At 39.3% G+C, this 26936-nt stretch overlaps 1 protein-coding gene across 1 annotated transcript; it reads left to right on the top strand.

The window, feature by feature from the left end:
- The first annotated feature begins 1556 nt into the window (after positions 1–1556).
- LOC122881211 (NIPA-like protein 2) lies at positions 1557–26461 on the top strand. Its single transcript, XM_044207081.1, has 11 exons — positions 1557–2125; positions 11429–11497; positions 12588–12756; positions 18361–18420; positions 19751–19872; positions 22284–22380; positions 22659–22794; positions 23073–23161; positions 25484–25547; positions 25637–25734; positions 25945–26461. The coding sequence occupies exons 1-11, from the start codon at positions 2039–2041 to the stop codon at positions 26049–26051; spliced, it is 1098 nt and encodes a 365-aa protein (XP_044063016.1). The 5' UTR covers positions 1557–2038; the 3' UTR covers positions 26052–26461.
- The last annotated feature ends 475 nt before the right edge of the window (positions 26462–26936 follow it).

The following is a 26936-nucleotide window of genomic DNA, read 5'->3' as shown; positions in this document are numbered from 1 at the left end:
ACAAAGAGACACAAAATGACAAATGACCACTAAGACACACAAAACGACCACAAAGAGACACAAAATGACCACAAAGACACACAAAATGACAAAATAACCACAAAGAGACACAAAACGACCACAAAGAGACACAAAATGACAAATGACCACTAAGACACACAAAACGACCACAAAGAGACACAAAATGACAAATGACCACAAAGAGACACAAAACAACTACAAAGAGACACAAAATAACCACAAAGAGACACAAATCAACTACAAAGAGACAAAAAATGACAAATAACCACAAAGAGACACAAAACGACCACAAAGACACACAAAATGACAAATGACCACAAAGAGACACAAAACGACCACAAAGAGACACAAAATGACAAAATAACCACAAAGAGACACAAAACGACCACAAAGAGACACAAAACGACTACAAAGAGACACAACACGACCACAAAGAGACACAAAATGACCACACAGAGATGCAAAATGACCACAAAGAGATAAAAAAGGACCACACAGAGACGTGGGGTGCCTGTGTGCAGGGGCCCATTGTCTCATCATTTGTCCATAGCTGTAGGCTCTTTGGAGTTACGAATAGCAGCTATCAAGTGATATTATTTCATATTAGAATATTTAAAGTTGTTTATTTGGCCCATTGCACATTTACAGTTTATTACTATTGCTAAGTCACATTTCTCTATAAGAGTTCAGTATATGTAATCAACCTGAGATTTTTAAAGTCTGAAGATTTTATATGTAGATCACTATGATAATTTCTTCGGAATATAACATGTAATTATGTGGTAGTGATACAAATGTAGGTGTAGCCCTCATACTAATGTGTGTGTGTGTGTGTGTGTGTGTGTGTGTGTGTTTTTGTGTATCGGGAAAGGCTGTTTATATTTGAAAGAAAGCAGCAGCCCCATCTGCACATGATAATTTTGTTTATGTTGAGCACACCAGAACAAACAAGCATTCATCATTCATCTATTCACAGAAAGGAAGCCGGATCAGTGAGATCCCATGAAAGACAACACAACAATGTATCTCAGTTCATCCCTTTGATCTGGACGTACCTACAGCTGGACCCATGCTGAATGGAGATCAGATACTGTCCTCCAGATGTGGCCAGCCTTGTATGCATCATCGCTTGTTATGATGATCCATTTTCTACCTCCCTTTCAGCTGCTGATGAGGTTTCTAAAAGCGATGATGAGGAGTGGATGGTAATACATTTGCAGATTCATACACAGTGAAACACCTTTTGTCTGCAGGTGAGAACATCATCAGCCTAATGAGCGTGACATCATGGGGCTCTCTGATGTGTTGTCCAGCCATCTGGGAGATGTCCAACAGATTTCTCTGTCATCCTGAATGTGCCCAGCAGGTGGCAACATGTTTAACACCATCCAGAGCACTGGTACCCAAAGCCGAGTCTGGGAAGCCTTGGGAGGGCTTCTTTCTTTCTTTTTTCTTTTGCGTTACATCAAGCAAATAAATGTTTAGTTCATTACAGCAGTATGTGGTTATCTGCGCTGGAGGGCTCTTTGCAAGCCCAACAGGAACTGCACCTGTTCGCGTATGCTGCCTTAAAGTGCGCCTCGTGATGTCGTACATCAGACTAGTCGATCGCCTGAATATAAACAAACTGGGTCTAGAAACAAAGTAGGTCTACTTATGTGTTGATGCAGTTGATTGACGAGGTTTTTCCCTCAGGCATGCTACTGATATTCTAATGTTAATTGTAATCCCCCCGAAAATAAACTACTGAACATAGCCTATAACACATAAAAACAGTAGGCTGTATTTCAACTTCCTTAATTGAAAAGATCATTTCTCCGACCGCACTTAAAGTCAGCACAAACTCCTGATCAGCCTTGCAACAATGAGGAACTTTTCTGTCTGAGTTTCCACTGAAGCGACAGGGACGTGGGATACATGGGATGGGGTGAGGTGAAAAACAGCGGACAAAGATGTGAAGAGAGGGGGAGTTGTGATCTAGAAAAATATTATTTCCTTATGAAACGATAAGGAAAACATGGCGAATTCAAGTTCTCCACATGCAGCTCTTCATATGACCTCCGCTCAGGCTCACCGCGCTGAGATCCTGGAAAATCCATTCCGGGTAAGTTTGATAAGTTTCAAATTGTTTGGTATGGTGCGGGGGAAAAGTTAATACTGAGTGGAGCATAAATGGTGTGATGTGAGACAGTTGTCTTGGCTACAGCAGATTATAGCTGATTATTTCAGAGGTTGCATGCATAAAACCACGAATGTGTTGTATTCTTTTATTAATTTGAAGAGACCTTTTCCACCCCAGGTTAAGTCACTTATTTTAGATGTAAATGTATCTAATTTATCTATTGGAAGTACAATTTTGTAATTTTAATAAAATTTATAAATATAATTTTCAGAACATAATGCTTCCTAAAAATATTAAAATGAAAAATATTCAGTATTCTTCTTTATTTTCCAAAATGCCACTGGACAAGACCAGTATGTTTGCCCATTTCTACTGTAGATCAGTCATTTCTTTTGCTTACTGCATGTATGATATAAATCATGTTGAGCCTGTTTGAGCTGTTAAGCTTTGCTGCAACACTGCAGAGATAAGAGGAAAGTTTCGATTTTTTTTTTTTTTTACTTCCCTCCCAAAACTCCATTTGGAGCAGGAAGTTACACACTAATGCCCAAGAGGAGATTAAGTTAATCTAAAAAAAAAATCTTGGAAGTCAAAATATAACCTCAGCCTCCAAAGCTCTTTGGGTAATGAGCACTCAGTGTGGATGAGGAAGCCAGACAGCGCAGAGATCTATTGGTGTTGGCACCTGTCAGAACTATTTTCTAAAGTGACTAAATCATTGTGTTGAAAGGCCTTTTCTTTCTTTTGAACTTTTAACTTTGTAAGTGGACTCCCCTGACTCTGTGCATTAAGTTGAGTATGTGCACGTCTGTTTGTGTATAGTATTATAAAGTCTCTCTCTTCCACTGTGTGTGTGTGTGTGTTTGTTAATGTTCTGTAATGTGTGTGTCAGTCCTCTGCCCTCCTACTCTTATGCAGACACACATTCTCCTCTTGCTCATCTCCCCCTGTCAGTGTGTTTCTCTCTTTCTGCCATGTTTTCTCTGTGTGACATTACCGATGGGGGGCACACAGAGAGAGAGAGAGAGAGAGAGAAAGTAACAGAGGAGGAATGAGAGGCGTGAGTAATGAGTAATGGCCCATGGGTGGGTTGTGAGAGAATAGATCTACTGTAAGAGTCCTGAACAGCTGGCTAATGGTCCCAGCTCCCCCTCTGTCCAATGCTACCCACCATCCCAGAGAACATCCCGACATCCAGGGGACAATATCTCTGTCTGTTTCACACTTTCACTGCCTCCCAGAGTTGAGAATGTTTGCACTGGAGCGACTGAAAATGTTGATGTTACAGGAGTACACCAAGGTTTTGAGAGATTGCCCCATTGGTTGGCTCACCTGTTACGAGATGAGGACAGAAGTCATCCACATGTCCCCAAAAGTTAACTGTCTCTGGTGATGCACACTAACAGTTGAAACATCTCTAAAGCTTGATGGTTTATAATTTCAGTGTGGTCTGATAGTTTGTTTGTTTTTTGTTCCAGTTGGGTTAAATTTGTGCAGAATTTGTCCTCAAGAGCTACTGTACTCCTAAAGACTACATTGTCAGTTTGTGAAGAAGGTGGGTGATGGAAGACTCTACCACTAAAAATAACTGTTTAACAGAAATACTTCCGCAACAAACTTGGCTACATCACTCTGCTGAGTCAATATTTCGTCTTTGTCCTGGTAACAGAGGGGCTCAAGAATATCAGTTGGTCAGCCACTCTGTCTGTCCATCACAGACCAGAGCAGGTAATTGACTGTGGATGTTCACAGTCCCCAGAGGATTCATGTAAATATCTTTGGTGACCCCCCTGATAGTACTCATTGTGCCATCATCAAACCAAAATAAATATCTTGTACACACATATGAAAACTTAATGGGCATCATTCTTGCTTCTTGCTCATTGCCCCTCCTCTTCTTATCCCTACTACACGTTCTTAGAATAGCAGAATTGTGAGCATGCTGTTAGTCCTGTCCAAGACCTTTGTTGGATGCACATTAAATATTGCAAGTTTTCCTTGGTAGTAGGTCAATCTTCGGATCTTGCTCACAGTCTGGTCACAGCCTTTGTTCTGTCAGCAAGTAGTTTGAGGTAAACATTTTAACAAGGAGTGACAGAGGCAATCTGTGGGGGACCCGTTTTGTGAGCATGTTCTTATCGCTTCAGTTTGCTGGAAGGCCAATAATTAGCATATTTTCATAAAATCAAACATAAAAAGTGACGTAATAAAGTTAGGATGTCCACCTAAATAGTCTATCTCCATCTCTTTGTCACTCTCTTCCCTTGTCTGTCTCTCTGAGCAGACACTCTTCTCACCCATGCTTCTTCTGTACCCAGAACCTCTGAGCAGAAAGTGAAGGGCTTCATCCAGAGATCAGCCCATCCCAGGGAGGGACAGATCCCCATTGTCAGTGGACACAAAGGGCCATGCTGTCTATCTGTCTGTCTGTGGGTCAGTGTCCTAGCGAGGAGGAGGAGGAGGATCAGTGCTGTCAGTCCCTCCGTCAGCTTTAAGGCCCATTCAGCTTTAGTTTAGATGGAGGCAGGAGATTCAGACTTACTGTTAGCAGCTAAACATGCTCTGCAGATGGGCTCAGGTTTTGGCGTTCTGTTCTGATCCAGTGATTACAGCTGGCTTTGTGCAAGTACACGCTTATGAAAAATTGCTTGTCACGAGAGTTGCGTGGGTGTAGTATTACATGTGCCTTTGTGAGGATGATAAATGTCCTCACAAGGTGAGATGTAGGGTGCAGGATTAAGGTTACAGTAAGAATATAAATTAAGTTTAAGGTGAAACAGGAAGCCCAAGTATACAGAAGTATAGTCCAGTCCTATAATACACTGAACACTATTTTCATTTGTGCATGCCTTATGTAAAGTTTGTACCTTGAGGGTGAAAAACTTCCAGTGAGAAATTACTAGAAACTCAAATTGACTTATATATCTCTTATATCTCTGACATTTATGTAATAGAATTACACAATACTCTGACTGCAATTTAATTTAAAAGATACAGAAGTACAGTAATTCCACCACAAGAGTAAGCAGGAAAACTGTAGTCAACACAATTTGACGCATGTGCTTGATTGTGCCTTGATGATGAATGTGCTCATGCAGTTCAGAGTTTTTGCTGACTTTTGCATTTGTTGATACTGATATTCAAACTTGATTCACTGCTGCAGTTGCACTCCTGTTTGAATTTGTGTCAGCATGCCTTTTGACTGCTGAATAAAAGAACACTAGTATCTTTCTTTGATCTGTTGCCAAGAGTTTCCTCACAATCGGTATCTGTGTCAGGTTAAAGAATCCAATTAACTTCTCTGATGTTTAAGTTTGTTGTTTCTTGTTAACTCTGGCAGCAGCATTTAAAACTAACCATGTTAATCAGTCTGTAGCATTGTGTGCTGTGTTGTTTGCCAGTTAAGCTTTCGGTTCTTTAGTGTCAGTTGTTCTCTGGTGACATTTTGTTTTGAATCCTACCTTTGTAACAAATGAATTGCATTTTGACAGAGCTAAAAGAAAGCTGGAGTATATTTAACAGCTTTCTCATGTGGTTGGCCTAGAACAACCCTACAATTAGAGAAGACTTCACAAACGCACACAAATGGTGAAAGTCATCTTTTTAGAGCTGACAGTGTCAACTATAATAAGATTCTGTTTTATTTTTTAACCTGCAGCCATAAAGATCTTCAGGACATAGGAGATATCACTTTTACTCAAACGTTTACATAAAATGCAGATTTCAAAACGTCAATACTAAAACCTACAATCCTTGACCTTAAATGTCCCAACTTAATATATGGACAATACCAAAATATGTGGGCATTGTCTACCAGTGCTGATACACATTTCCCCCAGCAAGAGTACTGGGGTTAATTCCCAATTAGATACAGTTCTACAGAAGGAGGTAATGTCGTGTTGGGTCAGTATCTGTGATGCTGATATGAAGTGGGGATCAAGCTGGCCAACTTAGTAGTTTTACTCTATGGAGCTGGAACTGCTTAATCACCTCTAGCCTAGACCTTTAATTGAGAAACCAACCCATTGATTCAGTAAACTGTGATCCATTTCTTACACCCTATCAGGACAGCCAGCACTGACTGTTGAGTGTTTTATTATCACGTATATTATATTATTGGTTTATAATTATTGATGCATTAACGTGTTGGGGTTAATTTCAGCTACTCTGTATACTTCTGGGTAGTTTCAGTTCTATTATAGATAGTGTGTCAGCATGCTAACATGAAATATTTTATAAACTGATCATATGTTTTGTATGAAAAAGCTGCAAAGTAACACTCTTAAATAAATGTACTGGAGTAGAAGAATAAAGTAGCATAAAATGGAAATGCTCATTTAAAGTACAAATATCTCAACTTTTTCCTTAAGTTCAGTACTTGAGTAAATGTACTTTGTTACTTCCCACTATTGCACAGATGAAGTGGCCTTATCTTGAAAAATTTCCCATGCAGCTACTGTACAGTGTACAGTGAAGTTTAATAGTGTACAGTGAAGTTTAATAGAAGAAAAATGTCGAACACGCAAGTACAGTGCAAGACAGGGAGCTTTGTGCTGTGAAGTCTCTAGCTTTCTTTGAGTAAAGTGTGTAATGTTTGCTAAGTAAGCTGACAAGCCAAAGGCACTCCCAGTGTTCCGGCCTCGCCTGCCTCGACTGCTTTGTTTGCTCTTCCTGTGACAGGAAAACTCTCTCTCTCTCCTGCTTCCTCTTTCTCACACTCTCTGGTGTGGATTTGTGTCCCTCAGTGGGGGAGAGCATTAGGCTCCCGCTGTTTGGGTGAGGTGCTTGATTCCCGCTGTGACCGCCCGCACTGCGAATGCATGCGCTCCTCTTCCACCAACACTGAGACAACAAATACCAATTTTAGCCTTTTTTTAAAATTATTTTTTAATTTTTTTTTTTAAGAATAATTTACTGTAATTTAGATTGAATTTACTTGCTGGCAAGCTTAATCTAATGTGAATGAATCCAATCCAATCCTCCTCACACTTCAAATTGCTACATCTCCTGTGTGAAGTCTGTGGAATAGACTATCCTCAGGCTGTACATTCACCACCTTGTACTCTTAACACACTGTTTCTTACCCCTTACCCCCACAACACACACACACACACACACACACACACTCAGCCAAACGCCTCATTCTGCCCCCTGGCCTCTCAGTATTAACCAGCAGCCTCCTCATGGGCTCTGTAACAGCAAAGCAGCAGACCACTTACACTCTGTCCTGTATAGCTTGACAAGGTTATTGATCTTGGTTTAGTGAACAGAGCACAGCTGGCCTGATGGATGACGGCGTCTGTTTGATCACGAATTACCACAGAGCTGTAGTCATCTCTTATACAGTCAGCCCACCACGCTCTCTCTCTGTCTGTCTGCGTCAACATTTGAGGATGGAGTCTATCATTGCACACCCACTCACACAAACACACACTTTTTACCTTGATGTGATATCAGTCCCCTAGGAATCTCATCATCAAGCCGCCCATCTGCTCCCCTCCTCCTCCTCCTAAATCCTGTTTACCTCTGATACACTGCAATCATCACACACATTCATATAGACAAGCACACACACATTGGAGTCTAAATCCTGTTTACCTGTGGTGTGGCATCATCCTTGCTAAAGGTGTGTTTACAGGTCAGTGGTCTCATCAGACGTGGTGTCACAGAGGGTGAAGAGAAGATAGAGGCTGACTGTGAAACAGAGGAGTAAGACTGGAGTGTATGTGGTGGTTTTGAATTTAGAATTACCCAGAAATCCACTTGGCTTAAATTCTTTATCAGGCTGGTGAGGAGATGACGAGTTGTGTTATGCAATAAAGAGCATACAACACAAGTGGTTTTACTTTAAAGTGGGCTGTTGGATGGAATTATGTTGTGTGATGATCAGATAAGTTGAATGTAATTGAAAATGGGCTGTAGGTTTTAGGGAAAGCAGCAGCTAAGTCTTTCCTCATTTCTTAACCCCTGCTGTGTGCTTAGAAGTGAGGAAGGGACTCTTTCTTTTCTTGTGGTGCACAGACTACAAATCCCATGGCAGTTTTACATCAGTCATTGTATCACCAAACATTCATCCACGGGCTACTGTGATAGTGTATTCCTGTCATGTTGAGAAATGTAGACAAGCATCTGAACAATCAATCCATTGAGGGATTTGTCAGTTTTGACAGGTCAGTGCTATCAATGTGGATTTATTATCTTTGCATGTGGATTGATATACCTGGCATACTTAAGGTCTCACCGACATGTTTGTGTGACATGTTGTTTATCAATGAAGAATGACTGCAAATTAGAGCCTAATTAATCCCCAAACCAAGATGCAAATGTGCAACTCAGTCATTGTCATAGTATTTTTCTGGACAATACTGGACAAAAGAATCTTGGGTAACCCTGGCCACCCACCTTGGGTTTTATTTAATGTTGTATGAAACACATCACTTTATGTTTTAGTTTTATTTAGATTTTTTGTGGTGGCACAAATTTTTAGCCACGCTAGGTGCTCTAGGAATGGCAATATCATTTGGAGGATGAAATGATATTGAGAGGATGAATCTGCTGATTTTGGTGATCCCTGACTTTCTATAGCACCACCTTGAGACTGACATTTGTGATTTTGAGTGAAATATCTCAACAATTATTGGTTGGTTTGCCATAAAATTCGGTACACACATCCATGTCCCCCTCAGGATGAATTGTAATAATTTTGGTGATCCTCTGACTTTTTCCATCATCAGGTCAAAATTTAAATTTGTCCAATACTTTGGTTTATGACCAAATACCTGCAAAACGAATGCCATTCCCATCAGCCTCAGCTGTACTTGTGTTTAGTGATAATTAGCAAATGTTAGCATGCTAACATGCTAAGATGGTGAACATGGTAAACATTAAACCTGCTAAACATCAGTGCGGTAACATTGTCACTGTGAGCATGTTACCATGCTGACATCAGCATTGAGCTCAAGCCACCACTGTACCAAAGTACAATCTCCCAGCTGCTAGCATGGCTGTAGACCCTTAGTCTTGTCTAAAGGGAAAATAACTTGTGAAATTGATCAAGGAATTGATGTTGCATTGCTATAAGTTGCATAGATATCACGCGTGAGCAGTTATGGGCAGCAGCCCGGACACCTTGGAGGTCTTGAGGAAGTGCAAATGTTGATTTTAGTTGATCCACAGCTGCAAACGAGTAGAAATGTGGTTATCTTTGTGTGTCTCCAGTGAAATTAAAAGATTGTTTGTTTGTACACTCAAAGAGCCATCAAAGTGTGCTACACAATTAGTTTGTCTTAAGTAAAGAAATATCTGAAGGTTTGTGAAAATCAGTGTAAAGTACAACAGTTATATATAACAGTTTTGCATCTGGGATGTAAGATCTTTGATGTTCAGACCCACACACACACGAGACCCTGTTATACTGCTGGTCTCATTAAAAGAAAGGTTACTAAACTGTGTTCCATGAAGTGTACATCATCATTTTGTCTGGCGTTCCTCTGTATGCTTCACTGGTTTCTGAGGCCGACAGAAAGAGCAGAGGGTTATGGCTATTTTCCTTGTCCAGAGAATGGGCTTTGGTCTTTGCTTAATGACTTTCAGAGTAAGCTATAATGGCAGCTCCTTCCCTCTCAGTGGTGCAAGATGAGATGTTTTATATTTCACTGAGGATGTCTAATAATGTGCTCTGACAGAGCGAAAGACGACCTCTGGATTGTGTGATAGTGGTCAGCTGTTGTGTTTGGAGACCAGATGAATTAATTTACACTCCATTCATTCTGGTAGCCTTTGCCCACAGTGCTCTTATCTCATTGTCAACAATATCAGATGAATATTATTGACAGTAACCCGCTGCCTGTCTTATCTTGCAGAACGGACCGCTGAACCTGAACATTGACTCTCTTTTCTCTCTTTAATTTTTTTAATCTGGGGTTCCTGTCCTCTTTTCCTCACAACAGCATTCTTCCCTCTCATTTATGTCTATTCCTTTGTTTTAACTGCCATCACTGTATATCCCCTCTCTCTTTTCTCTCTACCCTCCATCTCTCTCATAATGCTCTTTCAAGGGATAAATACTTGGATGTGCTTGGCTGCTGTTACTTCTTTTAGTGATTGAGTTTCCTTTTTTAGGTTTTCATCGTTCCACCCCCACTGTGCGCTTTCATTTCTTTGTAAACTTTGTCCGCCCACCGCCGCCAGTACATTTGTGACCTAAAATTAAATTTCCTCTTGGCAATAATTTTCCAAGCATATGGGGAAAAGTAGCCCGGAGTATTCTTGAAACACAACAGAGCGAATGGATCCTGTTTCTCCTTCCATCACTTAAACACCAATTGTGCATTACTGCTGAGAGTAAGATATATTATTTTTTCCTGGTATAAGAAGGACCTCATAACACTGTGTAGGTTTTCAAACATTTTACATTTTTTTTAAAAAGTCTCATGATACAAGGCATTTTTGGGGGGCATCATTTCTCAATGGCTATGCATGCTTACATGCAGACTCTACGGGTGGCAATGATGGTCAGGCAGTCCACCACCTTGGTCCAGACTGAAATATCTTAACAGCTATTTGATGGATTACCATGAAAATGTATACAGATATTCATGGTCTCCAGAGGTTGAAGCCCTACTGACTCTGGTGATCACTTAGCTTTCACTTTGGTTTATGATCAAATACCTGCAAAACTGACATTGCCTCAGCTGTACTTTGTGCTAATTGGGAAATGTTATCATGATAACAAGCTATACTAAGATGGTGCACATGTTGCAGCATGTTAACATTGTCACTGTGAGCATGTTAGCATGCTGATGTTAGCATTTACATATACAGTCTCACAGAGCTGCTAGCATGGCTGTAGACTCTTAGTCTTGGTATAATTAGCTGCTGTGCCACTTCAGTCTTGCCCACATTACCAACTTCTACTAACAATACACAGCTCTGTTTCCAAAACATTGCATATGTGTCGGATATCGTGGTAGAGTTAAGAGGGTGAGGGAGTGTTTTGCATATGTTTATTAAATGTATCTGTTTGTCTGTTACTTTTTACTGTGTGTGAGAATTGAAAATTTGATATTATGAAACCCTAGAAGCCTCTGTTGCACAGGGGCACACACACACTAGTGCTTTTGAACAGAGCACCAATGGAACAACGCTCTCTGTGGTTGTCACAGAAATGACAGATGTGACAGCTGGAGAGAAGACTTGCGGGGAGTATTATGGGGTATTTGGAGTTATTGTGTGACAAGTGGAGCGTCACCTAATCTTATGCCTGTTTACTGTTTGTTCCCACAGACCTATCTCCTGGGAATCATAATCTCCATATGTGGGAATTTCATCATCAGCATTTCACTCAACATACAGGTAAGAAGTGCTGGAATCCAGCTGTACAGCAGACATTCAACACACAGTGGGCACGTTATGCCTGTAAAAACTCCCACTCTCTAAGTACTGCGAGACTGCCTCTCTCCTGACAGTTTGCTCTCTTTAGCAGACTCTCTATATGTGTTCATCGGGATTTTACTGAACGTACACTGACTGTGTGTGATCTGCTGACATTCACAGCAGGCACTGTGCAGCAGACAGCAGAAATTACTTTGTATTTCACGCCAATAATGCCTATTTTAATTAGTCAATAGAAGTGCATATAAATCTATGTCAATTTAATCTTGTGATTAGCAATACAATTGTACAGTTGAGTAATCAAACAGCAATTGTTTTTGCACTTTGTATCTGGACCTGATTATAATACTAATTATGCTCTAACAATGAGCTTATAATGCGTTCCTGATCAGCACTATTTCAAGTGAAGTGTTAGCGATTGTTTTGAGCTGCATGCTGTTAAATAATCAATCCAAGTTATTTAGAGAGTTTTAGAGAGAAATACATTAAGACCAAGAGGCTTCAGAGGCTGAGGTATAAATACATTACCTGTCTAAAATGATCATTGTTCTTTTCTGTTGCGCAATCACACACACTCTTTTGATGCAGGTGCAGAAACTGGGGTGTTTGTGGCAGCAGCATGCAGCGTGTGTAAGACAGATTGAGAGGGCGTGACAGCTTCAACTAAATGTGAAGTGCTGGAAAAGGCTGATAACGATTGTTTATTAGGCAGTGTATGCTTGCAAAGATAGAATTGTTAATGATTATGAAGTATACATTTGCGTTTGCCTTGTACAGCTTCCCACCTCATTGATTTGCTTAATTGGTGTCATGCCTCTTCTGAGATGAAATGCTAATGAGCAGAGGGTGTTATGGTGGGTTTACAGTTATAAAGCTGTATTATCTCTTAAATTCCACCTTAAAGTGTTTCAAGTGTTATATATTTGGCTGTGTAAGGCTGTAAAGTTATCTGTGTGGTGTATGTTTGAGTTTGTCTTGTGCAGCTCTCCAGTTATTGGATCTACTTAATCTGACTGATGCCTTGGGCTCCTGTTTCCTCTCTCTCTGACAGAAATATGCCCACGTCTGTCAGGCTCAGCGTGGCTCCAAGCCCTACTACACCTCTGTGATGTGGTGGTGCGGTGTGGTTCTCATGGGTGTAGGGGAGCTGGGGAACTTTGCTGCCTATGGCTTTGCCCCAGCATCGCTCATTGCCCCGCTGGGCTGTGTGTCTGTCATAGGTAAGTGTTTCCCCTCATACATTATCCATGCGTGAAGGCTGGAGGAAAGGTTGCTTCCTCAGGGAACGACAAGAATCGTTGCCATGTGAAGTCTGTTCTTTTTCTTCTGATCTTGTCATAAACAGGCCTCTTTGTGGCAAGCGCTTGCATTACATGCTGAAAGGCAGATTTTACTTTTGTGTATGACATCTAAGAAAAATTCACTCAAATGCATTAATAATACAAAATGGGAGCTACAGTACAGTACAGATACTACTCGTTTCACCTGGAATAAAGTTGGAGACAATTCATGCAAAATATATTCGTTTATAGAAGTGGTTCCTAACCTCTTTGGCTTGTGACCTCTAAAACAAAGCAATGTCTACTTGTGACCCAATGTCACCAGTTGAATATGTCTACCAGATCGACCAAAGACAGATTTTGTTTCCCTGTTTTATTTGAATATTTTTTACAGGGCTAAAAATGTAAAGGGGTCAGTAATTCACAAGTTAAAAAAAAGAAGCAAAAATTAGAAGGACATCTAAAGAAAAAAATATTTTTTTCTGCTTTTCTGTCCTGTTAATCATCTCACGGCCCCTCAGATTTATCACGCAACCTCTTGGAACCAACCCCCAGGTTGGTAACCACTGATCTGTGGACAATATACAAAACACAGAAATAGTTGACCGGTGTAAATATTAGGACACCTTACATCTTGAATCTATCTTGCAAAGAAATAATTGTTAATGATCTTACATCTTAAAGATGTATTTGCCATCAGCAATTATAAGCCTTCCTTGAACAGTAGTTGAAAAGCTTCTATAGAACTGAAGGTGTTTGCATGATGTTGAGAGCCTGTCTGTCCGTCCTGGGAGAGGACGTCCTGTTGCTCTTCCTGAGGTTTCTTCCATTTTCCCCGTGTTAAATGTTTTTTGGGGGAGTTTTGCATTATCCAAATCAAGAGTCTAAGGACAGAGGGTGTCGTATGCTGTAACACTAAAAATTGACTTGACTTGAGAGCATTGAGTGTTGACAACCAAAACCTGCCTCTGTCCTTTTTTGGCTTATCTCTACTCGTATAAGTTTTAAATATCAGTGCATCTCCTGGTTTATAGATATGAGCTAAACAAATCTTAACAGCACCTTGTTCAAATAACAGGACATGAAAATGGACGGCATTAATGGAGTTATGTATCTACAGTAGTAGTGCTATTTCCATCCTGTGTATCACCACTACTCATGTACCTGCACTGGCAAGGCTGATAGGTCTTCACCTCATTTAAGGGGTCTCTCACACCTACAAACACATGCTTTAAAAAGAAATTTCCAACTGTTGCTTTATTCCGTTTCTTTGATAATCAATTAAGACCAAGACCTTGTGTTCACAGCGGGTCAGTGTGTAGGTGCATGTAGTATTTTTGACTATTTTTCCTAGTTTATGTCCAGCACTGGCCCCAGAAGATGAATATGTACATTTCCAACCTTAAAACTTTATGGGTGATACAGGAAGTCCAATTACTTCTGACATTATAAATCCAACAGTCCACTCCAGAAATGATCATTTTTACAGTCCACAGTAAAAGCTGTCATGAACTAAGCTGGATTCATTAGCCAATCAAAACAAAGCCTGCCCGGTTGCTACAGCTGACAGCTGCTCAGTGCAAACACTCTAAACACATGTTAAATATTGAACAGGTTCACTTCTTACCTCCCGCCACCCATCACTCACCGCGCTGGAGGTGGTGGTGAGTCATGGATATTAATGACAACTATTACCCCGACGCTTCAAACAATTTTCCAATACTCACGTCTCGCAAGTGGATGAATGGTTTGAATAAAGCACTGAACAAAACCACAAATCTTGTTAAGAAGGCTGCTCCTCTTGTTCATTGTAGTTTCGTATGATGTTGTACTAGCTTCAGTGAGCAATTACTTAGATAGATAGATAGATAGATAGATAGATAGATAAAACAGCACTATGCTCTATTAAGAGCAGTAACCTCTCAATGCTATGTCAGTGTCAAGCTGCTATAATGACTCTCTTTAAAACAACAGGTATTAAAAAATGACTGTGCTCATTTCCATTTTACTATCATTATTATCCTTATAAAAACCACTGACTGCTAGACACTAGTGTTGCATTGGAGTGTGCATGAATAATATGCAGCAGAAGTGTGTCTTGAAGGAGCGTCTTGAAGAATTAATGAAGCCAGAGATGAAGAGGTGAAAGGAGGGAAAGCAGAGGAAGATGTCTGCAGCTGTGACACGGTCTGTCCTCCTCAAAGCTAACAAGTGGAGCTGAGGGAAAAAATGTGCAGGTTGCTGTCAGCCATCGTGACTCCACCTCTCACCTCACGCTGACTCACACTGTACGCAAATGAGCAAACACACACACACACACACAAATGCGTGCATAACTGTAGTGGTGTGTGTGAAAACACCCAGGTCTAGCAGATTTTTTCGACCAGAGATGCTCCATAGTCTAACACACACACACACACCCCCCTCCTGCTGCGCTGTTGTGCCTGTTTTCCTAGAGCTGCGTGAAAGCTCAGAGGGGGGGACAGACAGCAGGAGGCCTTGGGTGAGTAAACAAGAGGGAGGAAAGTGGTTAGAGAGTGGGTAGAAGAGAGGAGAAAGGAGGTTGGATACTGAGAGGAGAAGATGGTGAGGTGATAGGAAGGACGGGGAAAGGAGAGGAGAGGAGAGACTATGGATATGAATGCAATAAGACAACAGGCAGAGAGATATACCGAGTGGAAAGCAGAAGCATAGGAGGAAAGGGAACGGGAGAGCTGATGATGCTGCTGTCAGCCGCCTGTCCCCGCATGTCACACTGGCACTCTGACGCTCCATGGAGAGCAATTACTACTTTCCCCATCCACAGAGCTTACCGATCTCTATTAGGAATGACAGCATCATCCCAAATGCTGTTGTATGGAGCAGAGCATCCACTCTCTCCGCCAGATACCATGTCATCACATGCAAAAGAGGAGGGACGCTGATTCACACACTGCATCAGCATTGCTCACAGATGTCAGACCTGCAGCATTGTACCACTGACTAAGACGTGTTGTTGACACTGTGTGAAGCAGTCAGTTTTTATCAATAGATCTTTGGCTTTTATTGAGAAATATATATTGGAAAATTATGAAAAATCACACCATGGTTGTTATGGCATTTCACAGTTTGGTTTGCCATTCAGGCTCAGATCTAGAACTTTTGAGTTTTTGATATCTAATATTACATTTCAAAACTCCTGTACAGAATCTGTACAGCTTTCAAAAGTCTCTATTTTTTGTCATTTGTGACAGTGTGAACATATAATATGTGCAATGTGGCAACGGTTCTTATATTTGAGCTTCTCTGGGAGATGACAGCTCAACTTTTGCTGCTTTCATCCGTTCATGTCAGATCCATGTGGTGATAGGATGTTTGACATGGTGTGTTTTCCCACAGGGAGGTTCCCATTACTTCACATCTGAGAAAGAGCACGTAGAGAGGCAGTACTGATCTCACACACACACACACACACACACACCTCCATAAACGCACAGGAGCAATGACAGAACTGTGCACCCCAGAGGTTGCCACATTTCTCATTTTATCAAGCCATGTGAATCTCACTTTGTATGGAGTTGCTATGGTTACTTGTTAGATCCAGCTGGTCCCAGAGGCAAAGAATGATTCCTAAATGTGTATGCAAACATGCTCACAGTATGAAATATTTAACAGCTAACTGTTTCATCAGAATACCAACGAGAGTCTTTATAAACTACCAATTTGACAATTTATGGCATCATGCACATCCATGCCTTGTTTCACACCTTTCCTCTGAAAGACACTCTATCAGCATGATTTTTTAACAGCCATTGAGCATACTTGAGGGGAAATGTTGCCTTCATTCAACTTGAATTTTTAACGTTTTTGTTTATAGCAAACCATTTCATGGCTCGGGTTAATTAGTGTTGCCTAAAATCGACCCTCAGGTGGAAACATTTGCTAATAAAACTGCAACTGTGCTGTACAATCAGTGTTTAACATCCATATTGAGAACCTGTCTTTCATGCCACAACACCACAGTAATCCCATGCGTGACATGCTGTGTGTCTCTGACATATTGAGCTGTTTATGCTCTGTAGCTAATCTCCTTATGATGGTGGCAGAGCCTGTACACCAACTCAAACTGCCTGTCTGTCTTCTTTTTTTTTTTTTTTCTTTCAGTATTTTCCAGCAATTTTTCCGTTCAATTAGTCTGTCTCTGTCTGCGTGCCATCACCTGCACGCCCGTCTGGCTGGCTGGCTGGCAATGGCTCCCTGCAGTTGTGTCCAAAATCTCCCAGCAAACACAGCTGTCACAGCTGGCTCTGCTGAACTATTGGTGGAATATATAACAACATAATGACAGAAAAGGATGTAAAATTAGGCACTCGGTAGTGTTGTTAAGTGTGGAGGACCTCCAACACATCAGCCGCAGTGTGTTATGTAAACTGACCTCACTGTGACAGGCTGCTGTCACTTGCATATCTATTTGCCTCCCTGTCAGTCTGTCCACTGCATGTTTGTCTTCTAGTTTGTTTTTCTGTTTCAGGCAGTTAGTCCGCCTATGTGGCCATCCATCTGTGTATCTGCCTGTTTATCTGCATGTCTGTTTGTCTGCATGCATATCTGCCTGCTATCCGTCTCTGCGATAGCCAAATGCTGTATGTTTATTCGCCTCCCTCGGTTCGGTGCATATCCCAGGGAAACATTAAGAAGACTAATCTGAGGCATAGCTCATGTGAAACTGATTGCTTTTCAGCATCGTAGTTTTTAACAATGATATTGATGAATGGATTCAATCTACACACACACACACACACACACACACTAACATCTGAAAAATGTGGCACGGAATAGCAACTCGCTGTAATTTGATGCTGGTGTTATGGAGTCCTAATGAGTTCCATTTATCTAAGCAAGCTGACACATTTTATCAGGCTGATCAGTGTAAACATGTCAAGCATTGTGTGTGTATCATGTGTACATGAATATTTATGTGGGCATATATATATATATATATATATATATATATATATATATATATATATATATATATATATATATATATATATATATATATATATATATATATATATGAAATTACAGTGATATTCTCACATTTCACACTGCACAGTAAAATCTCATCCAATTACAGTTTACATGTATACAGCCAGCAGTGTGTAGTCTGTCTGCAACACTATTGATGTCATTGGTATTTTTATCAAGTCGATATTCAAGTATCAAGTATCTGACCTTGTTAGTGATTAAAATGACAGAAACAGAATATTCAATTTGTAAATATGAGGTTACAAAAAATGGCTGAACACTAATTATGTTTTTTTTTATTGTCAAGGGACAAGCATTGATTGTCATGTTATTGTTATAAACAACAAGAGCTAGATGTTTTCACTCTGCAATTCACATTATTTGGTGTCTAGACTGTGTTAAATGGTTTTTAAAAAACATATACAGTGTGAGGATAAAGCAGTGTCCGAGTTCAGATTATATTCTGCTAGTCTGAACAGTAACTGCGGCATGTTTTATTGGTGGTTAAACTAACAGGAATGTATTTTCCCTTCCCAGCCAGTGCTGTCATATCTGTGGTTTTCCTCAAGGAGACGGTGCGCGCCTCTGACATTGTTGGTAAGCACAAACACTCAGTGGGATCATAGCACTCAAGGACATACGTGTCCTCTCAGATTGCTGCTTTGACTTGAGAACATCTTAGAGTTCAGATATATCAAAGCGACTTCACAGATTATCGCAGTGTGGGAAAAAAAGTGTGTTGCTGCCAGTGGAAAGAAAAGGCACAATCTATTCAACTGACCTATTATATTGTTTTATGAAAAGCTAGTGTTTGTCATAACAATTTGTAGAGTCTGCTGCTAAATGCCATGATTGTGAGTGGTCGTCACAATGACGATCATTACAACAGCTAAATTGGAAATTAATACCAGCACCGCACAGCCCTGCATATTGTTGGTTTCCTGGATAAATCATCAGCAATTTTTGCCAGTTTTGCTATTGTTTTGTAATTGCTGAGTGGAATTATCAGCCAGATATTGGAAACATTTAATTGTATGAATGTTTTATTTAAGGGGGAAATCACTGAGAGCAAGCTGTTTTTCAGCAGTGCCCCATTTGCAAAAGGTTATACAGACCAATAACAGATGTAAGATGTAAAAGATTAAAAGATAGATAGTTAAAATGACAAATTGAAAAACAAATTGAAAACTAAAAATTACAAAGACAGGTACTCTTTATTTGTGGTGCAAGGTTTTGAGAAAAGCAAACATTTAATTTAAGACCAGTTTTATTATTGATGATTGATCTTGAAATGGTCTGTATACAATCAAAACCATACTGCAGTGTAAGAAGCATGTGCTTAATTGTGTCTGCATTTGTGTATAATATAGCGTCAGTAATGTACCTCCTTATCAGTTTAAAACAGAGAGAAACAGGCTTAGGTATACATGTATTAAGGGTTCATGAAGAAAGAATTGAAATTTTGCAGTGACAGTTTAGGTCACTTTGATCACTTTCTTTTTGAACAGCTTCAACTGTTCATGAGCCTCAACCTCAGCTAATAAACTCATTTGTCAGTTTATTAGGTCCACCTAGCTAAAACTAATGCAATCTAATACAGTCCTGCAATAAATCGCCCCTTCATGCAGGTTATAATGTTCTAGAGAGGTGTTGATTCAACTGTATGGTCAAATGTAGTTTGTGGTATGTGGTATGTCTGTGTGTATATTTGCAGCTGTCCAGAATTTGAGAATAGTGCCTGTTAAAATTATGTACTACTGGTTCTATCACCACATATGAGACAGGATGGTCACTATTACCAGCAGCAATAGTAACAATTTAAGGTGAGCTAGAGGTAGAGCTAGAGGTAAAGTCAATGGATCTGTCACACCAATATGAAAACCTTTTCACTACCATCTCACCACTCTCTGCTCTCTTTCTTTTTTAGGTGGCACCCTGGCAATAACAGGAACGTATCTCCTGGTGACCTTTGCCCCCCACAATTCCACACACATCACAGCCCATCTGGTCCAATACTACGCCATCAGCTGGCACTTTCTGCTTTACCTTGTATGTAATCCTTTGAAACTATCCTGCCTGAGTCCAGTAAAATATATATATATATATATATATATATATATATATATATATATATATATATATATATATATATATATATATATATAAATATATATATATATATATATATATATATATATATATATATATATATATATATATATATATATATATATATATATATATATATATATATATATATATATATATATATATATATATATATATATATATATATATATATATATATATATATATATATATATATATATATATATATATATATATATATATATATATATATATATATATATATATATATACACATATATATATATATATATATATATATATATATACACACATATATATATATATATATATATATATATATATATATATATATATATATATATATATTATTAAATTATATATATTATTCCAACCTTTAACCTCCCTGTGGAGAGGAGAAAGAGGAGGACTACTCTTAAGGGTTAATTAAAGTATTACATTTTTATGAATTGTCTGTCAAAGCATCTGGCTCATATGGATGAGCTGAGTATGGCGGTTTTGTTTCATGGAATTTGTGAAGTGGGGAGCGAGTCTGTTAAAACTAAGATTGTCTTCTGTTTGTTTTTGCACTCGGTATTATAAAATATTGCCCCTGGTCTGCAAGTGCATTTAACACTCACTCATGTGCTCTCCTATTCCAATTTTGCCCCAGGCAGAGATAGCATAAACATAGCCGTTACCATAGTGACAGATCTGGTACAGAGCTGAAACAAAGTGTTTTTCTCAAGACCTACTCATCACAAAAACGCAAATGTTAGCTCCAAATGTTAACACCAATCTCGGTCAAAAACACCTTTAGATGTTTTTAAAGGAAGATGTGTGCAGCAGAAGGTCATATCCTGCTCCTTTTCCATTGATGCCAGCATTCCATTGATAGCAGCAGAGAGAGAGAGGGAGCTCTGTGTTTTCCACCTTTCAGGTTAAACTTGTAGAAATGTGCTTTGTGTAATTCAAGAGTGAGGAGTAAAGAGAAGCACCTTTTTTTTTTTGCTAGAAAGTGTGACACCTTAGATCTGTTGTTCAGGAAACTACTAGTAGAAGTCTTGAAGAGCACTGAGGACCTGTAGCCTATTGCATTTCTGATATATTTTTTCATTGTATACTGTATTTACTTCTATAAACCACCATATATACAAAATGGGGAGGGGGGGGGTCCTTCTATAAAGTGTATGATTTTGTTGAGACTGTCAGAGAGGTGTTGATTCAACTTGTGTCCACCGCAAACTAAACACTCGAATAACCAAATCTCTATCCTTATCCTGAATATTCCCTTTACTGTTTGTGGAACAACCAATTATCTGCACATAATTCATCAAACCAGGCAGAGATTAACCTAAAAGGATAACAGCTAGCAGCTCATCAGGGGTGCTAGCCAGTGGTGTTAACAGTGAATGTGTGGTAGCAGTGCCATCATTATTCACTGCACAGCATTCCACTCTTGAACCTACTCCTCTTTGCTGAACCAATGCAAACAAAAAAAAAAATTAAAAATGTATAAAAATGCTATTGGATGCAAGGTAAAAGAGAAATGTTTAAGCAGATATTAGGACAATACAGATGGCTGGACAGACAGATGTTTTCAAATTGAGATAGTCTTGCTGCCTCTGGCTGCAGTGATTGATGGTGTGTAAAAGGGTGTGCTGTTTTCCATTTCTGGCAATGCATTGTGAATACTCATCAGCCTGCAGAGGAACTACCTCCAACAGTATGGGATTAACTGTAGGTGGTGATTAATCAGAGGAAAATGAAATATAAATCACTGTCTTCTCATTATTTCCAGAGGTCATACAATTATCAAATGATTACATCTGTGAAATCTTTTGGCCTTAAATGGTATATCCATCACAAATGACCCAGGTTTCTTTCTAAATCCTTAAATCCATTTCCAAAAAGACTAATGAAATCTTGAAATAAGCTCCCGATTTAACATTTATACAGACGCAGGGATGATTTTGAGAGACATTTAAAGGTCAGCTTGCTCTCCCCAATTCCACTTTTGTACTCCTTTCTTATTCTCCATCCATTAGAGCTGTGTGGTCATACCAGAGATCCTTGAACAGCTGAATGCTATTGGATTCACAAGGACAGCCCCCGGCCCTTCTCATTAAAGACCAGAAATTAATTTCATTTTTCTGCCACAGTCATTTGTTTCAATTAAAGTGTGCTGCTCACTGACTGCATACAGCACTTATACAGTTATATAGATAAGATGGTCAGTAAAAGTACAATCCGAGTGCAATTCAGATTTTCATTTTCAGTGCAAAGTTTGAGGAAATGGAATCTGCATTAAAACTTTGTGTGTGCCCCCCCACCCCCCACTCTCTCAACAGTTTATAGAGGTCGTCGTCTTTTGCATCCTGCTCTATCTGTACAAGAGGAGGAATGTGAAGCACATTGTCATTGTGATGCTGCTGGTGGCCCTGCTCGGTATGAACAAATGGAGGCCGCCTGATTGAAGGCAGAGGTTATGGATTAAACCATTTTAGGTAGTCAGAGGTTGCCTTGTTGCCTGGCTACCAAAAATGGACCCATGCTCTGTTATCATTTCAGTTAAGAGCTGAGTAGGAAGAAAGTAATTCACTAAAACTCATTAGGAGGCAATTAAGCACCCCTACAAATCAGCATGAACCAATGAGTAAGTTCTTTATTGCTATAAGTTGTACAACTAAATGCTGAAGTGGTCTATTGTTTCTGTGTTGCTGCAGCCTCTCTGACCGTCATCTCAGTCAAAGCTGTGTCAGGGATGATCACAGAGTCAATAAAAGGCCAGCTGCAGCTCATCTACCCCATCTTCTACGTCATGCTTGTCATAATGGTTGCCTCCTGCGCCTTCCAGATCAAGTTAGTCAAGGTTTTCTCTCTCTACTTCTGTGTACCTTCTTTTTTTCTCTTTCACTCTTTTTTTATTGCTCAAATCCCTCGTGTTTGCCACAGGCTAGATGCAATCTTTTCAGTTCCTGAACAAATGGAGGAAAATAATATATTGGACATGGTGACATTGTACCTGCAGCACACCTACAGTATTATGATGGATGAATATACTGCTACATATTGTCTCTATAACCAAGCTCATTATATCCACTGCACCTCTCAAATCTTCTTTTCTTCTCTCTCTACAGATTTCTCAATCAGGCAATGAAAATGTTTGATGCCACAGAGGTTGTTCCTATCAACTTTGTGTTTTTCACCGCAAGTGCCATTGTTGCAGGTATGTCAACCATAAAGCTGTCACTCTCTGTGGGTTTTATTCACGCCTTCTGTTTTCCTGTTGAAATGATAAGACGATATTCTGTATTTTTCTTATTGTCAACAAATCCCATGAAAAGACCAAAACCAACAATGAATTTCCTGCATAGCCTGATATAGCTTATTCTGTGCCATAGAGCTCCGTTGTTGTCCAAAAGTTATTAAAAACACATCATTGAGCCACACTGTTGCGCTGGGTGACATGTTCCTTTATAGCCACTGTAGTTTATTTTGAGTCTATCCCACATACATTGTCCTGTGGTGCCACAAATACTCACTAGCAAACAAAATATGTATTAACCTGCAGCTGACAATTGTCCCCAACAAATACATAATTCATTCATGTTGCATAGTGTTTGATTAAAAACTACAGAGGCCAGTTGTTTTAGGAAATTACTGAGCCTCTTTTAACAAGACTAAGAGTCTACAACCATGCTATTGGCCCTGTGTGGATTAGGCACAGCGATGCTTTGAGCTAAATGCTAACATCAGCATGCTAACATGCTCACAATAACCATGCTAACATGCTGATGTTTAGCAGGTATAATGTTTACCATCTTTGTTTAGCATGCTAACATTTGCTAATTAGCACTAAGCACAGCTGAGGCTGATGAGAATGTCATTAGTTTTTTAGGTATTTGGTCATAAACCAAAGTATTGGACAAGTTATTTAGTCTGGACCCAAGTGACAGACCCACATTGCCATCCTAGAGCCAAGCAGCTAGCATGGCTAAAAATTAACTAAAAAAACTAATTATATTTTATGACTTGGTAATTTCAGAATAATTTTCTAATAATTTCAAAGATGTTTTCTTGAGAGAATGATGTAATTTGGTAGTAATTACAAGACAAATGGAGACAGTGTTGAATTGGTACACTTTAATTAATTCCAATTCATTAACTAGTCTTTTAGTCTGGTCACCTGCAAATCCAAAAATATATCTACAGGCAATACAATTCAACATGTATGTTGAATAACATTTTCAATAATAAATGAATAAGGAATGAAAATTTGATTAGATTAGCTTTTCTTTCAAGGACATTCATAATTGCCCTATAATTTTTTTCTTTCCAAAAAACAATTCCACAAATTATTCTTAAATTATGGCCGCATAAGATTCACTCTTCAGTAGGAACCAGTAGTGCCACAAACAGGGCAGGGAAGTCAGAAAGTATTGTGAGACTAATACATTGTTGGTTTTGGTCTTTTGTTAGGATTTGTTGGCAATAAGAAAAAAAAGCCTCATCCTTAGAGTTGTATGAAGGATACATTTTCATTCCAACTCAAACTCAACTCTTAAGAAACACACTTTTTCTGATGATGTGCTCCAAAACTCACTGCAGTAGTTGAAAACGGTTCATGAAGCAGCACAGGGGAACATATTACATAGTCAAGACTGTGATTCACTCCTGTATCTGTGAACCACTTAGGAGTCCTTGTTCATCAAAAGCTCCACAGTATTTATAGCATATGTATTTTGTCAGCTCTTTATTATCCTGTCAGTAATAGTGTTTTTTGTTCAGCCTGAAAAAAAAAATCACCAAAGGGTTTCTCAAAAGCATTTTTGTCTTGAAGGGAAATGATTTGATTTAAAACCATTTTTGACAATGGACCTTAAATTACTAAATCCATTTTCTTGTTTGTTGTTGTTCTTGTGGATAAATTGCCCAACCGCTGGTCACATGACATCATTTCAAGCTATTTCCAGTGCCACTTCAGTGGAGTGCAAGAGCAGAAAATGTTCCAGCAGTCCAAAACATCAACAGTATACATCAGCTTTTGGTGTCAATCTCTTAGAACAAAAGAACATCAGCTTCTTTCCACCGTTTTGCACCAACGTCCCATAATCATACAGGGAGACATCCATCATAGAGGAGAGAGAGCCACAAAGTGTGTGGTGATTTGAGTTACTCACCTTTTCTGAGAGTCTCCTATTGCCATTATTATTACTATTATTATTATTATTATTATAGACGGAGTGGACAGTGAAGTGAACACAGGAAAAGTAAAGTTACGCTGTTCTTTGCCAACTTGTGTCTATTGAAACAGTCAGAGGAAATCGTTTTCTGTTGGATACTGAGGGTTAATCAGCGATCCTGAATATTTTCCGTGTTGTTACTTATCTGCAAGAACTACACTATTCAGTTAATAATCAAACTCCTTTCTCAGTGGGGTCAAGATTTGCAGGGCTATGTTTTACAAACAAAGCACTTGAGATAATCTACATATTCTGTTATTCTATGAGAAGTAAAATGCATTTTAATGTGCTTTTTCATTTTGCAGGGATAGTATTTTACCAGGAATTTGAAGGCTTGGCCTTACTGAACATTTTTATGTTTCTTTTTGGGTAAGTATTCAATAATACCAGTAATTGAAGCTTTAAAAAAGGGCATTTACTGTAAGATGGTATCAGTCCTTCCTGAAACTCTTTTCCAGTTGTCTTCTGTCTTTCCTTGGAGTTTTCCTGATAGCCCGAAACAGGCCAAAGATAAAGCAACAAGATCGCAATTTTATAGCAATGGAAAGGATTCCTGGTAAGTTGTTTTTTTTTTTTTTTTTTTTTAAATCGACTCTTCACATACGGTAAGTTACGTGCTGACCTATTTGTTTTGAGTATGGTGTATTGATTAGCCAGCAGTGACATCATGAATCTGCTGGCAGTGACCCTGGATTTATCGGACTGCTAATGTCTGCAGCCCTGGCAGCAGGGTCCATCTAATGAGCTCTGCTGTCCGTGTTCACAGGGAGAAGGCACACAGACAAAGTGCAGCCTGAGGCAAAGACTCCGACATACGGATCGCTGGCAGCCAAACTCATGTGCAACAGAGCTGGCCAAACAGACGATTCATAGGACCTGCTCCATCTGTTGGGACTGTGGATTTGTGTGTGCATGCTTGTTCCTGGGTACTTCAGTAATATCTCTATTTATAGAAATAAATGGTAGGCATCCATTCAAACAAGTGCCAGCTAAGCGGCAGTATTGGTGGCCATATTGGTCTTAGATTTTATGTCAAAATGGCAAGTTTTCTCTCTCAATATCCTTGAAGAATTTCAGTGTTTTTCTTGAGTTAATAGTATTTCCAGCAGGGTTGCTAGGAATAACTGAACTGACTAAATGAGATGAAAACACCTCAGGATCACAGTGAAACATCAAATGCCAGACTAGCAACAAATGCCTTTCTATATAACATATGTATTGTTAATCAATTGAATAAATTGGTCTATGTGCATCAGTTGTAAATAAAACAAGGACAAAATGTTTCAACAGTGTTCAGATTTCATGTCATACAGCAAAATAAGTGCACTACTGCCCTCTAATGGTGGAGGGGAAGCTCAAAGATGACCAGACAATTCTGTACACGTCATGTCAATTTAGGGTGAAGTTAATTTGAAATGACAAACGAGATGTAGTTCAGTAGGAGTTTATATAAACCTTCCATCATGGCTGATCAGTTGAAGTTGCTCACATTTATGGCAGGTTTTAAATTTGTATGTGAAATACTTGAGCATGCATCACTCTGAAACCTGTTTCCATGGAGCTGTAATATCACTTGTCTAAAAAGCACTAATGCACAGCCTGCCCGCCCATCTTCACCTCAAATAAACCACAGACTACATACTCAACTGCTACCAAACTTAAGTGTTGCCAAGCAACAACTCATCTGCCACCTACACATTATGGGATGTGTGGGAAATCAGTGTTCATGCCAGTGTAACTATAAAAAGAATGCATGTT

The sequence above is a fragment of the Siniperca chuatsi genome, linkage group LG9 (genome assembly GCF_020085105.1).
Source record: "Siniperca chuatsi isolate FFG_IHB_CAS linkage group LG9, ASM2008510v1, whole genome shotgun sequence".
NCBI lineage: Eukaryota > Metazoa > Chordata > Actinopteri > Centrarchiformes > Sinipercidae > Siniperca > Siniperca chuatsi.
This window is presented reverse-complemented; position numbering and strand designations above follow the sequence as displayed.

Coding starts and splice junctions, on each gene's coding strand:
- LOC122881211 (XM_044207081.1), top strand. CDS start 2,039: ATGGCGAATTCAAGTTCTCCACATGCAGCTCTTCATATGACCTCCGCT. Junction 12,757..18,360: donor GGGCTGTGTGTCTGTCATAG/GTAAGTGTTTCC, acceptor TTCCCTTCCCAG/CCAGTGCTGTCATATCTGTG. Junction 22,795..23,072: donor TCCTGCGCCTTCCAGATCAA/GTTAGTCAAGGT, acceptor CTCTCTCTACAG/ATTTCTCAATCAGGCAATGA.